Source organism: Pleurodeles waltl, chromosome 3_1 (assembly GCF_031143425.1).
Source record: "Pleurodeles waltl isolate 20211129_DDA chromosome 3_1, aPleWal1.hap1.20221129, whole genome shotgun sequence".
NCBI lineage: Eukaryota > Metazoa > Chordata > Amphibia > Caudata > Salamandridae > Pleurodeles > Pleurodeles waltl.
In genome coordinates, this window is record NC_090440.1 from 80563658 (window position 1) to 80578993 (window position 15336).

The following is a 15336-nucleotide window of genomic DNA, read 5'->3' on the forward strand; positions in this document are numbered from 1 at the left end:
TATTACTACTCTATATAAGTTCTGATATATGTTTAAAAAAAAAGAAAAAAAAATATTTCATACCCACCATCCGCTACAATTTTATTATTCTACATAGCTAATACTGCTTATTATTCTGATTCAAGCATGTGAATCTTTGAAAGATCCAATACTGGATAAGAAATGAGTTACCTGTAACTGCAGTTATCCAGTAGTGGTATCTTTCATAGATTCACATGCAACCCACCCTCCTCCCTGTAGAGGCTCCCTTTGCTGACTCAGGATACATAATTCACTCTAGTGCTGAAAATCTGAGGAAGGGAGCTTCTCTTGGGAGTGTTCTAGAGGGTGATGTCGCCTGATTGGTTATGGTTCAAATTTGGTCCTTTTTAATAAAAAAAAAACAAATTATTAGAAAAAAAGGACATGGAGAGACTAGAAAATTTGAGGCCTATTTACATTGTAGCCTCTGTGGTTCTTGCATACTGCTTTATAGGATACTGTGGGACTCCCACTTCGGGGAAGATTCAAGCATGTGAAGCTATGAAAGATACCAATACTGGATAACTGCAGTTACAGGTAAGTAACTAATTTCTTATGATCCAGCCTCTACAATTAAAGACCACTTCTCCACTCTTTGTCAGAGATAACAAGGATCATAAAAGATGTAACAAAACAATGAATAGTTCCCAGTCTTCAAGATCCTCACCCACTCACACAAAGCCCTCCATGACACCGGACCAGCTTACCTGAACTCAATTTCCACGTACCCCACAGGACCCTACGCTCAGCCCAGCTCTCTCTCGCCGAACTACCCCGCATCAGAAAAACAATAACAGGGGAATGCTTGTTCTCCTACCTCGCCACCACAGCCTGGAACGTCCTACCACCCCTCCTCAACTTCACGAAAGAGCTGAAGACATGGCTATTTGAAGACCTGCCTATTTGAAGAACCACAGCACTGATGGATGCTCTCCACCCCCAACAGTGCCTTGAGACCCTCACGGGTGAGTAGTTGCGCTTAAAGAACACTGATTGATTGATTGATTGATTGAGTACCTCAAACATGCAGTAATGTATCTTGTTTACAAAGTACACTTTATCACAAGGGTTTCCTGGCACTGAATAATCAAGTTTCTCCCTTTTTGACAACATAATAGGTGAAATATCCTGACAATTGCAAGAATCTGTAGCATCACATAATTTCCATGACCATGAAATGGCGACAGTGGGCATCAGGAAGACATCCTCTCCTCCACTGTTTCAAAGCAACATGAATTCCTAATCTGACTGGTTGATTTATCTGCTTAGATGTATCTAAACCAACACAGCAGTGCGTACCACATTGCCGCCCTGTGAATATATGTAATTATTATGTGTATTCTCAAGTTTCACCTAGGAGCCTATTTAAAAAAGAATAGGGCAACAGATTAAGAATAAGAACTTCATGTTTGGCACTTTTAGTCTTCTCTTACCTACCTTCACAACAACCTTGCATTTTGGAAAACATGTAGCTCTAAGGTAGAGGTGGTCGGTAAAGCAAAGAGTTTGGGTATGTAGATGGGGTATGTTTTTGATGTATTTTTTTCAATTAGTATCCTCTCCTTTTGCATATATCATTAACCGTCGGTTTCCGACAGTGCATGTTCTGTAGTAATCAGTTCTTAGAGGCTGACACTCGCAAGGCTTTTGTTTGATGAACCGATCTACCATCTGGTGTCTTCCTCTGTCTTTTGCCTTGAATTTCTTCTGCAGTTGTTTACAAACCTGCTGTTGTCGATATCGAGAAGGGCGTTGTACTGAGAGAGATTTGGTTCCTGTTGTATGACAGAAGCATTCACTTGTTGATAAAGGGGGTTGAGTACTACAGTTTGGTACCAGAGTCAGCAATTCCTGTCTGTATTGTTATGAAGGCTGGTACTTCAGTTTGGTGCTCATGTACTGCACATTTTTTTTAGATGTTTCCTTCTGACTCGCACACTTATGAGTACTTTTGGAAGAAAATCACCAAACAATAAAGAATGGTATTTTGTGGAGCCAAGTGCCTTGTTCAAAACTATCTCTGGTAGAATGGTACAGCAGCAGTATGTTTCTGCTTCAGTTCTCCATCAAAGGGGCATTGAGCATTTTGAAGATGATCGGGACACCTGAGACAAATCCCCCAAAGAGGTGTTTCCTTTATCTAGTTAGCCAATCATTGTTCTCTTTCACCTTTTAAGTACTTTTTTTAAAACAGGGATACAGGTAAGCGAGCTATGTGAAATACTTCACTCCGTTTCAGAGGCCTGGTTCAGTTTGGGTTTTATAGTTATAATTTCCATTCTGTCCTCAAAATTCTTAGAGATTTTATTCCTGCTTGTTTTTCTGATGCTTCTTCTCATCGCTCTTTAGCTTAAGACTATGGCCCACAAGTTGAGTAGGAAAGAACCTGGACATAGATGTTTTAAAATGTTACCTTTTTTAATGCATATGATTGATTCAGTGATCAGCCAATATTCTTAAAAACCAGCAGCTGCAGTTTACTCTGTTTGATATACAGGTATAACATGCTTGACTGTTTCATTTTCAGACCGCAAAACAAGATTTGGCTTTGGAGGCTATTCAGCGCGAGCTCGACCAGACAAACGAAGAACTTGAGAGACTCAATACCTGCCATTTAGAAGAGAGGTCACAGTTAATTCGTGACATTCAAAGATGTGAGAGAGAAAATGACAATCTCAAGGAAGTACTTGAGGAAAAAGAGAAGGAGCTAGCATCTTTTTCATCCAACATAATTGAATTTTCTGAACAGCTTTCAGTATTAAAGCAAGAACTTCAGTCTAAAGAAGAAGAAATGAGAGTAATGGAAGAAAGCATAGGAAAGGCTCAGCGTGAAAATCACCTACTAAGAGAATCTCAATCTTTGGATATTCAAGAATCAAGCATGAAAATGTCAGCGCTAAGTGAAAAACTGGAAGAAATGGTAATTGAACTGAAACAGACAAAAGACCAAAATGAAGTGCAAAGTAAAGAAGCCAAAGAATTGAATAACCAAGTTAATGAATATGCTGAAACAATTAAGGATCTTCGCTCACAAATTCAGACCCATGCTCTTGTACATCGTAACCATCTCACAGAATGTGAAGTCCAGATCTCTCTTCTGAAAGAACAGAATTGTTTATATGCCCAGAAACTTCTTGAAGCAGAGACCAAAAGCAAGCAAGAAAGTTTGAATCTTCTTGCTCACGTAGAAGAAAACTCTTCTTTGAAAGAGAAATTGGGTTCCTTACTTGAGGAAAAAGAAAGTAATACTCAAAATTTTGAGAGCCAATTAGCGTCTATAAAAGATCATAATAACATTTTAATTTCTGAAGTAACTAAAAAAGACGAAGAGTTGATTAAACTATCTAAGTGTCTTGAAGAGCACATCCATCTTCAAGAAACTGTAAAATTAATACAGCAAGACAAACTTGATACAGTTAAATCACTGGAGGGAAGTCTTAAGACAGCTAAACAGCAAAGTGAGGATATAAAATTGAAATTTGTTGAAAAGTTGGAAGCTGCAGAACAAAAGAATGGAGAGCTTAAAAGGCAAATTGAAGAGCAACATGAAGCAATTGACAAGATGGATGTACTAAAACAGGACCTTGATCGACATAACAAACACCTCAAGTTAACTCTTGAAGAGAAAGAAGCGTCCCTTTCAGATCAAATAAAAGTAGTCTCTGATCTTACTGGAAGTTTGACTACTTTGGAAAACAAACAGCAGCAGTTGATGAATGAAAATACAAGTATACTTAAACAGTTAGATGAAAAAGAAAGTGAAATATTAAAGTGTGGCAATACAATAACGGAATTGGAGAAAAAGTTATTGATTAATGAAGAACAGATGTTTGAATTTCAGCAGACTATTACTTTGCTTTGTCGTGATAAAGAAGAATTGATTAAGAATTTTGATCATGTTTCTATGCTTCTTGAACAAAAAGATACTTCCCTCTCTTCTGAGTTATTGGAGAAAAACAAGGAGTGTTCCTTCCTAAGTGAGCAGTTGTCTAGCAACCAAGAATCCATTCAGTCCTTAAAAAAGCAAATCTCTGATATGGGTGTGAAGTTGGTGGAAGCTAAAGAAGTTGCGCTGGAAAAAGAAAATGCTTTAAAGAATAAATTGGCTGAATGCACCACCCTACAGGAGCAACTCAATCAGAGCCTGAAAAAAATAGAATTGTTTCAGAAACAAATTCTTGAATTAAAGGCTGATGTAGATTTAAAATGCAAAGATTTGCGTGAAAAATGTATTGAGTTTGAAGAGAATAAATGTCTTATGAATAAATTACAAAATGAATTGCAATATACTAAAACTGAAAATGAAAGACTTGCCCGGTGGGTTGAAGAACGAGATTCTAAATTAATGCAAAAAGATCAAGAGATTCAAGATCTATGTCAATTAAATAACAATCACAGTAAAGAAAATGCAGCATTAAATGCCAGACTTGATGTGCAGTGTAAAGAAATTGACAAACTGAAAATTGAAAATGAAGAGGTTTTGATTAAATTAAATAATCAGTTGAGTGCATATGAGAGTATTCACACACAGATGTCCCAGAGCCAGTCTGAATTTTTGTCACTAAAACAACAGTTACATACCCAGGACAAAGAAAATCAAAAACTTAAAGCAGATCTTGAAATAACTTATGTGAAGTTGACACAAAAGACAGAGGAAACTGAAGTTTTGAGTTCACACTTGTCCCAACAGGCTCATACAGTTTTAGCACTTAGAGACCAAATTGACAGCTTGAATATAGAAAAGCAAAAAATGCATGACATTTATGATGAGAAAATGGCTATTCTGGCTCAAAAAGAAGCAGAAATTCAAGAGCTTAAAGCAAAACAATTGGAGGAGGAAGGTCAGTCTTCACAATTCATGTCCGATTTACAGAGTCAGCTGCAGAGCTATGTTTTGGAGACCGCACAGCTCCAACAGACTAGTCGGGATAGAGAAAATGAGATGTTGAAGCTGACTCAAGAAATAAAGACATATAAAGATAAGAGTGAGGAGTACGATTTGTTAAAGGTTCAACTATCTGAGAATATGGAAGTTATTTCTGGCCTACACTTCCAGATTAAAAATCTGAATGCCAAATCAGAAGAACTGAATAATTTGGTTATTGAGAAAGATCAGTGTTTGAAAAAGAAAGTAGATGATTATGTTAATTTAAAGACAAAATATTCTGAAATAGAAGGCATTTCAAGTATGCACCAAAAACAGATTGAAACCTTAATGCATGAAGAAAGCCAGATGAAATCAAATGTATTAGAAAAAGAGAAAATGTTAAAAAATGCGCTAGACTATACAGAGGAGCTAAAATTAAAACTACAAGATAAAGAACTTGTGTGTGAGACTTTAAGACAGCAGATTAAACGTCTTGAGACAGAAGCCACAGACCTAAAACAAGAGTTAAGTAACCAAACAGTTGAATTAGGTAGTATTAAATTTTCCATGTTAGAAAAAGATAGTATAATTAAGAATTTAAATGACATAGCACATAAAGAAGATAACTATAGTTCACAGCAGTTAGAGCAACATAGGTTGTTAGTTTCACAGCTTCAGAGGCAATTGCTGGATACAGAGAATGAATTGATATCTTCAAAAGAATTAAGCACTGAAAAAGAACAGGCATGCTCACAACTACAAGAGCAGTGTGCAGTTCAGTTAGAACAAATGTCTGAACTCAATAAAGCACTTCGGGAAAAAGAAGATTATATCTCGGAGCTTCTTAAATCTATGAATGAAAAAGATATTAGTGTGCAGCTAGCTGAAAACAAAGTTCATGCACTAACAAATGAGATTAAACTTCTTAGAGAAGAGATTGATAAATGCATGTCAGAAATGAAGCAGACGAATAGTGTTGTTAAAGAAAAAGAAGAATGCATTTGTGCTAAACAGAAGACAATTGATTCCTTAAATGTCAATCTGGAGGCTGTAGAAATGGAATACCAAAGTAAAATGGAACAAATACATGCATGGCAACATGAAATTCAGCAGAAAGATTTAAATGTTAAATCTCTTGAAGAGAAATGCTTTAAACAGTTACAGCTTATTGAGAATTTGAAGTCCGAGTTGAATGTTTTAAATTCTGTTTCATCAAAGAACATTCATGACAAGTCTATTTTAATAGACACTCTTCAACTGCAGGTGGCAGATGTGGTAAAGGAGAGAAATTCCTTACTGGAAGATATTAGGATGCTAACTAATGAAAAAGAAAGTCTTACAACAACCTTTCAAAACCAAATACAGCAACAGTCTGATGAGTTGAAGACACTGCAAGAAAAAATGAAAAATACTTTAAAAGATTCTGACGTGGAAATAAACTCCAAAGTATTGCAGCTGAAGAATGAAAAGGAGCAACTTGAGATGCAGGTTAGTGTGGATTCTGAAGAATTGGGTGCCTTAAAGCTGAAATTTGAAAGTTTACAAGTTATTCTTTGTGAGTCGGAAGGTAAATACAATGTAGAACTTGCTAGTTTGTCCCAGCAAAATGCCCTGCTCAGGGATCAACTGAATCATTTAGAGAGTGAGCTAACATCAAGGGCAAATACAGTCCAGTTTTTACAGCACAGCTTGTGCCTCCTAGATGAGAAAATGAATGGCTGTGAATTATTTACTGATGACCAATTAATAGAAGGAAGCAGAAAGACACCTATGTTTGATAACATTCAGGTTGAAAATGATACTAGATTAGAAAAGTTGTCTGTCCTAATTGCAAACATTGTGGCTAATAATAATGAAATAAATCATTTGAAAACTGTGCTTTCAATTAAAGAGAAAGAATGTTTTGAAAGTGAGGAAAACCATTGTAAAATGTTGAATTTACAAAAGGAGAAATATCAGTTGGAGATTAAAGGTCTGTTAGAAGAAATGCAGTCTATCAAGGAGGCACTTAAACAGCAGCAGATCTTTTCAGAAAAGAATGAACTTCTGGTTTCTAACTTAAGCATGAATACAAGTATAATGCAGGAACAAATCGATAATAAAGATAAGGAACTGCAAATCAAAAATGAAATGTTAAAAAAAGAAGGAGATAAAATATTGGATTTGCATGAAGAGGTTAGGAGAAAAGAAGAGGAAATACATAGTTTAACATCGCAAGCTGTCCAACAGAAAGATTTGATTTCTGCATTGAGTTGTCAGTTGAAAGAAAAGGATGCTTCTGTTAGTAGGGTTATGGAGTCTATGTCAAATGAAATGGTAAAGTTTTCAGAAGAGAAAAGTATTTTGAAGACCCAGATTGAGCACCTAGAATCTGTTAGAAATACGCAAGAGGTAGGCATGAACATGGACTTGGAGAAATGTAGGCAGGACTTGGACCATTACAAAAAGTTGCTATCTGAGAAAGAAACAGAAATTGCTGGTGTAATAAATGAAAAGGATCAAATGCAGCTTCTCTTAGAAAAGATTACTAAAGAAAAGGATAACCTGAAAAGGAAATTACAGGCATCCCTGGTTATTAGAAAGGATTTGCTTAAAAAAAATGAAATGCTTGCACAAACTGGACAAGATGAAATAGACAAAGAGAAACAGAAAACAGACACCTTATTGAAAACCATTGATGAGTTAACACACCATTTGGAGTCTTCTAAAATTGAGAAGAATGAACATGAGTCATGCCAAAAACTTTTGAAATTCCAACTGTTGGAAAAGGATTCTGAAAAAAACAACCTGAACGAAATCATTGCTGCTAAGGAATCACTCTTGGAAGAGTGCCAGAAGAACATTAAGGAGCTGAATAATATTATAGTTCAAAAGGAAAATGAATTGCAAGAACATCTACAAATTATACAAGAAAGGGACATATTGCTTAATAAATTGCAAAATGATCTGCAGGAGAGAGAACGTTTATTTGAAAAGTGTTTTGGACAACCTTCTAATTTAGAAGCTATTAAATCTGGTATTGATGGAAAAGAAGACCAGCAAAAGTTTAACAGTAACAAACAGTTTTTAGCTGGTGATTCTTGTGAACTTACTAAGCAATCTTGCAGTAAAATCCATCAACAACATTTAGAACAGGATGAGAAAGAAATCATTCAAACAAAACTCTGTGCATCACATTTTGATGAGAAGAAAACATTGACTTGGTTAGAGCAAGATAATTATGTTAACGATTCAGAACAGACTTATGATCACAACACAGTCAATGATCGCAATCAAATAGAATGCAAAGAATGTGAATGTAAGCACATGCCTATATTATCACTGCAAGACGGTATTACATACCATGAGGCAATACATTCTGAAAAAGAATCCAGTATAAACCAGAGTAAGTTAGAGTCTGCAGAACTAATGTCTGAAATAGGTAGAAAAGAAATGCAATTAGTGGAACTGAACATTAAATATGATCAACTTCAGAAGGCATTTGAAGAGCTCAAGAACAATGCGAGTGAGAAATCTGTTGAGATTTCTGTAAAAGCAGAAGATATTTGCAAATTAGGGTATTCTGAGAGTGGGACTGATCACAAAGAGACACAAGATAAAGAAATCCCCTTTTCTGAGCATGGGCACCAAGAAGAAAAGGTTGAAGCTTCTGTTGTTGAAAATGATAGCATCTGCATTATGCCAGAAAAAAGTACAATTCCAATGGAAGATGTGAAAAGAGAACAGGATGGGATTGTGAGTGTGTTGGATACATCAGAGATACACACGTGTCACATGAAAATGCAGGAAAGTAAAATAAATGAGTTTTTAACTAAGTTCACCAGTACAGAAATAAATGCAGTAACACTTAACGAAATAGTACAGTGTCCGAAAGAACAAGTAAAAGTGCAACTGAAAGATTTATTGTTGCAGATTGAAATGCTAAAGGATAGTCTACAGAAAAAAGAAAATTCTATCTCAAAAAAAGATAGACTTATAGCGAATTTGGAAAACCAAATTCAACAGCAAAATAAAATTGTCCAGGGACATGTTGGTACAGTAAACACCAAAGAGTATGCATGTCAGCACCAGGAGGCAAAAATTGGTGAAGAGTCTAAATCTACAGAACATCTTCAGAAAAAGCTGCATGCTGCTTTAATATCACGTAGAGATGTTATAAAAGAAAACACAATTTTAAAAGAGGAGCTTGATGCTCTAAGTTTGGAGAAGCACAAACTGCTGGATAAAATTTCAAACCTTGAACATTTATTAGCTAAACTAGATAAAGATGTAATTTCTTCATTACATAAAGAAAAAAGTGTTTTAGTTTCTGAAAATGATAGAATTTTAATTGAGAATGAAAACCTTAGTGCTGCATGTGAAAGTCTTAAATCTACAATGGAAACAATAGTTCAAGAAAAAGAAGCTTTCTCTATTCAACTGAACACTTTGCAAGAATCTCAGATGGTTGAATTATCTAGCTGGAAAGCAAAGCACAGTGAATTAAATAAGGAGTATGAATCACTTCTACAAGCTTATGAAAATATCAGTGATGAAATGGACAAAATGAGACAAATTATTGAATTAACAAGAAAGGAAAAACAGGAAGTACTTCAAAGAATCATTGATTTGGAATATAAAAAGGTAGAGCTTGAAAAAGAAATTCACAATTCACATGAAGAGAATACAAACCTTAATGTTCATCTGAGAGAGCTAATTAAATCTAAAGAAGCAGAAATAGGCAAATTACTGAGCGAAACCGAAAGTCTAAACAGTTTGCTGAAGTCTACTGTTGAGCAGTCTGTTTTATCCGAGTTAACTATGACAAACACACGTTTAACAGAAGAGAATAGCGAGTTAAAAGAAATTACTGCAAATCTTAAGTTTGATTTAGAGAAAAAGCAGAAGGAAAATGATTGCCTTCAGAATGACATTTTTGCCAGTAAATCAAATCTGGTAGAACTTCAGAGTGAAATAGAAGCATACAAGGCTGACATACTTTGTAAATTCGATGACATTAGTAGTGAGAGACAGTCCTTTTTAAATCAAATTACCTGTCTGACAAATGACATCTCAGAAAAGAGAGAACATTTAACCACCATAGAGCAAGACAGAAATGTAACATTAGAAAAATTAAAAGAATTCAGTGATTTATTGGACCAGAAAACCACTTTGAATTGTAAATTGGAAAATGAAGTAAAACATTTTAAGCAGCATACTATTAGCTTGATTGAAAAGGTTAGAATTTTAGAAGATGACAGATGCCTTTTGCAGGAAGAACTTGAAAATGTTCAGGAACTTTCTGATAAAATAAAATATGAAAAAGAATTTTTAGAGACAGAAATTCTGAACAACATCAAACAGATAGATCATTTAACAGATACCCTGAAAGCGGTCCAGTTGCAAAACTCCACACTTACAGAACAATTAGAGGATTTAAGGAAAGAAAAAAATACTGCTGTCCATGAACAAAAGTTACAGCAGCTGCACTTGGTGAAAGATTCAGAAGATAATGTGAAAGAAGCCCGCTCAAAAAACAAATCTAGAGAATTGCAAGACCTTTTAAAAGAAAAGCAGCAACAAATCCATCAGCTTCAAAGTGATTCCATACATTTTCAAGAACTAATTTACAGCTTGGAAAGAACTGTAAAGATATCTCAGTCAGATAGTGAAAAATATAAAAAAGACCTACAAACTGCAAATAATGATCTTAACAAATCTCATGAAGAGGCAGAGGTTCTTAATGAAAATCTAAATTCCTATATTTGTTTACTGAATGAGGCAAACTCCAGTATTGCCTCGCTTACTGCTATGAATACAACACTGCAAGAGGAATTAAGAGATAGCAGAAATGAATTGAAACTGCAGAAAAGTGAATGTGAAAAAATAAAGGGTAGTTATGATGAGCTAAAAATAGTTTATGAAGAGTTGAGCCATCTCCGAAAAAGTCATTATGCACTAAACAAGGAAAATGAAAAACTAGCATTTAAGTGTGAGGAAATTAAAAATGATGTGGATTTAAACGACAAGAATCTACAAAGTGGATTAAACACTGATATGTTAGCTGGTTGTAGTCAGAGCAGGTCATTTCTTCAAAATAATAGCGATAGAGTCATCGATGAAGAGATCATCTCAGAAAACCAGTTCACAGATGCCATCCTAAACCAGGAAAGTCAGATGAAACAAAGAAATTTAAAAATCTTCCTACAAGATGAACTAAATGAGAAAGTGGCACGGGTCAAGGAAATAGAGAGTAAATGTTTCGCCTTGGAAGAAGACCTCAATCAAAATGAACTAAGAAGCTTCCAAGAACAATTAGAGATTGCCAATGAAACAGACATGTTAAAAAAACCAGTTCCATCACTGCAATTTGAAAGGGATAATAAAGTTATTGAACCTAAATGTGTAGATCAGAACTATCAAAGCTTGTCAGAGCAACACAAAGGCTTGCTTGTAGAAAGTAGAGTTAAAAACATTGATCTGAAGAAAGAAGTGAGAAACCTTTTAAATGAAATTGATGACCTTCATTCAGAAAATGCACTGTTGAGGGCACAATTAATAAGGTATAGGGAAGATCTTAATCAAGTCTTGTCTCTTAAAGATCATCAGCTCAAAGAATTACTTAAACAGCAACTTGATCGCATTAAGATTCTTGAGCAAGACAAATGCTACCTTCAAAAAGAACAAAAGGAGTTACAAAGAATAAAAACATTAAACAAAGAAAAGATTGAGCTATTAGAACATGATCATGAAAAAGTGTTAGCAAAAAATAAAGATCTTGAATCTTTGATTTCAATTCTAAACAGAGGAAATATTGTTTCTGAATCTAAAGAAAAAAGTAAAAAAACAGATTTTGATGATCTTAGTCCTGTGTCAGGGGCATTCGAAACAGAAGCTCAAGAATTCCTCAGGAGAAAAAAACAACATGAAGATAAGAGCAAATTTTTAGAACACATGCATAAAGTAATGGCTTCCCAGCATGATACTGGTTCAGTAGAAAACAAGATAGAGGGACAGGACGAAGTAAACGAGAAATGGATGGTGGAGGTTAAGAAACAAAATGCGGACTTGAAATCAGAGAATAAGTCATTTGCTAAAGCAATGGCTGCTCTGCAAAATGACAGAGACCAATTGATTGAGGACTTGAAGGTTTTACAAAGCAAATATGCTGTTGAGCTGAAGTCTGAACAGGTGCGAGGGGACCATCTTGAATCTAGGTTGAATGATTTGAAATCTAGACTCTGTAGATTGATGGAAGCAAACAACTTTGAAGTTGTTCCTGATGCAAATGACAAAGACACATTAAATCAGCTTGACAGCAAAATTAAAGATCTTCAATATGCACTTGCTAATAGAGACCATGAGATAACACGATTGTCTTCAGAGTGTGGAAATTACGCCCTGCAAATTGATGCATTTTCTAAAGCCATGGCTAGCCTCCAAGATGACAGAGACGGATTGCTGCAGCAAATCAGGAATTGGAAAAAAATCCATGAAGCGAAGCAAGGGAATACATCAATTACTGGGCCGTTTGATGCCAGTTCTAATGTAAATGTCCTTCAAAATAATATAGGGAGCCTGGTAAGTACTACCAATGTATGCCGGATTAACTAATGACAATATTCAATGTTAAATGGCATTTGTAGTAGCTTTATTATTTTAACTTGTATTCTGGTTTTGAAGAAACACACTTTGCACTAAAAACATTCAATTCTGTAGAAATGTTTTCTAAAATCAGTGTTCTGTGAAAATGTCTTCCTAAAACAGTGGTTTTCAAACTTTTTAATGCCGCGCCCTCACCCTCCTGCCCCCACCACCCCAGGGAAAAAATAAATAGCCCCTAATCCCCCCCCACCCAAACCCCCCCCACCCCCCGAATTGTTCATAATTATTCTATTAAGTTGGCAATGTTTAAATATTTCTAGACTTATGTAAACATTGTAGTTAGGTTCTGTTACCTTTTTTAAAATGCAATAAACAATTCTTTCCTCAAAGCACTAATATCTGCATAATCCTTCTTTTGGCCAGAGCCAGGCACTCCCCTTAAGGCCCCCCAGTTTGAAGACCCCTGTTCTAAAACCATAAGGTATTGAAACCTTGTGAGAATGGCAGCAGACACATTTGTTTTATATCAGACATTCCAGAAATTTAAAAAACCCTTTGGTCGCTGGTGAGATCAACAAGATAGTGAAAAACTCTCCTTCACCAATCCATCCTGCGACCATGCAGTCAATGATCCAAAGCAGAATAGCATAGTCACAGGAATATTTTTCAGAGACATGACTCAAACTGTATTGTACCGTACTGTTACCAAGGTAAAACTCACACCATCAGATGGCTGATCAGATATCCTCCATTCTTTTCAAAGACATTCACTGGTTGTCCTTGTCCCTAGAAAGCTGATGTCAGTGTGTAGAAAGGTAGAGTGTATTTGAATTGTTTATTAGTCAATGAAGCCATAAACATGCATTATACAAACATACATTAAAAGGAATATCAAAAGTAAAATGTGGAAACCGGAACAGCAAAAAATTGTGTAATAAACGAACAACTTAACCTGCTGATAGGTGACAAGCAGCAATACAAATTTGAAGAGGCTGATCAAGCCCCTTTTCTCAACCCATTAAACTTGTTCAATTACACATAAAGTGCAAAAGGTTGTGAATGTGCAAAAATGCTTAAAAATGCATTGATCAACATACAATAAAATCAATATCTAAAAAATAGGAAACATACAAAACACATGAAATATTCTGTAAAGACAAAGCAATTGATCTGCTAGTAAATAAGTAATATTAAGATGCAGACATGACTAAGCTAGCCAAACCCCTTATTTCATCTTGTGCAAAATTATACTTGTGCAATTGCATGCAACAGGCATAATATTGGACATGTGCCCAAAATGCATAAAGTGCGGAGCGAATCATATAAATAAAAGGATCTTTATCTCATGCAAATACATGCTAATCCCAAAATGTGCAAATGGAGCATATGATAACTATTAAACTCCTCTAAAACGTCCAGAACCCTAGCAGCCCATCAGGTGCAGGTGTACTTAACATGGCAGATCATATATTGGTAAACAAAAAGCTCTCACCTCCTGCAAATACTTGCTAATCCTGAAATGTGCAAGTGGAGAACATAATAAAATGTGAGGACCATTAATCTAATATTGGCACCTAGGAGTTAATAATGGTGTGCTAGCTATGACTCTACCTAATGGGATAGGAGCTTATAAAACTCTAGCAGCCAATCAGGTACAGATACACTTAACCCATCATAGCAATGCACCCAACAACCATATGTATGCCCCAACCCGTTACTGTCATATGGAGGCCTTGGTAAGAGATTTATACATTTCCAGGAACTGTACCAGTCTAATGTTCAACATTGTATTCATTGGATCCAATGACTCCGCCAGGGCCGTCCTACACGACCTAATCCCTATTAAATTAATTTTTCAGCAAACCTCTTCACTGAGTGGCCAATGCAGGGCAGATACACACGATATGCTCCAGTGATTTGTCTACCTCATAACATAGACAACATTTCTTATCCCCGCTTTGGCCCTCTTGGCTCCATTTCGGACAAAAATCTAATGTAGGAATGTCCCCCGATCTAAGTGCCAAAAATCTCTGCCAAATTTTCCAATGATATGTGGCTTCCAGAAGGGGTGACTCCTTCACAGAGGTGTGAGATTTCAAATCTACCTACCCTTGGGATCGCTTTGACAGCTGTTGTTTTTCAGCTGCCATACTTTGCAGTTTCACAGATTTATTGGCAGCCTTTTTAAAGACTGAGTTAGGGATACCTCATTCCCAGAGGCTGCCAAACTCCAGCATCTCAATACTTTCCTCAAGATAATTTTTATACTTGCCATTCCTTTGTTTTAGGTTGATTTCGCCCCAAACCAAATTAGCAGTGTTCCCCCAGCAGCTTCTCTCAATTTATGACAGCTCTTAACAAGTGCCGCACGTCTGGCAAACAACCACTTCAACAGAGAAAATTCCTGCCTCACTTGGGCCTAAATGTACGGAAGATGATAATGTATAGGCTGTATGGTTATTACCAAAATAGAGCGTGTGACAATGATTTGCTCTTGATTTGATGTTACCAAAGTTGTGTTCTTACCTAAAATATGCTCTGATTTTTTTTGACCTAGGGTCATGCCTCACCTGGCCTTTTTAATAGTGAGGTGGTACAGTTAAAATCCAGAGTGGATGAACTGGAGAGAGCACTGCAACAGGCAAAAGCTTACCAAGAAAGGACTGATTATGACGTTTCTTCATACCAGACAGAATTGTCAAAGCTAAGGTATGTTTAGCAATGCAAGAGTGGCTTTTACCCAGTGTGTTGCCCCAATTGTATGATATTAATCTTAGTCTGACTACTATGGGGACTAAAGTAGAAACTATATTACCTTAATTTCAAAGATTTCAGTTATTGAAGTAGTCTACTCCTAATTGCCT

The 15336-nt window shown here is 35.9% G+C and overlaps 1 protein-coding gene across 4 annotated transcripts in view; it reads left to right on the forward strand.

Annotated features, from left to right (window-relative positions):
- The window catches only part of LOC138283788 (golgin subfamily B member 1-like), a 409771-nt gene that overhangs the window by 256750 nt on the left and 137685 nt on the right, over positions 1–15336 (forward strand). For all 4 annotated transcript variants that reach the window (XM_069221871.1, XM_069221872.1, XM_069221869.1 and 1 more), the window contains 2 exons: positions 2549–12448; positions 15030–15181. In XM_069221871.1, coding sequence (XP_069077972.1) covers positions 2549–12448; positions 15030–15181 — 10052 coding nt within the window. The remainder of the gene's footprint in view (positions 1–2548; positions 12449–15029; positions 15182–15336) is intronic.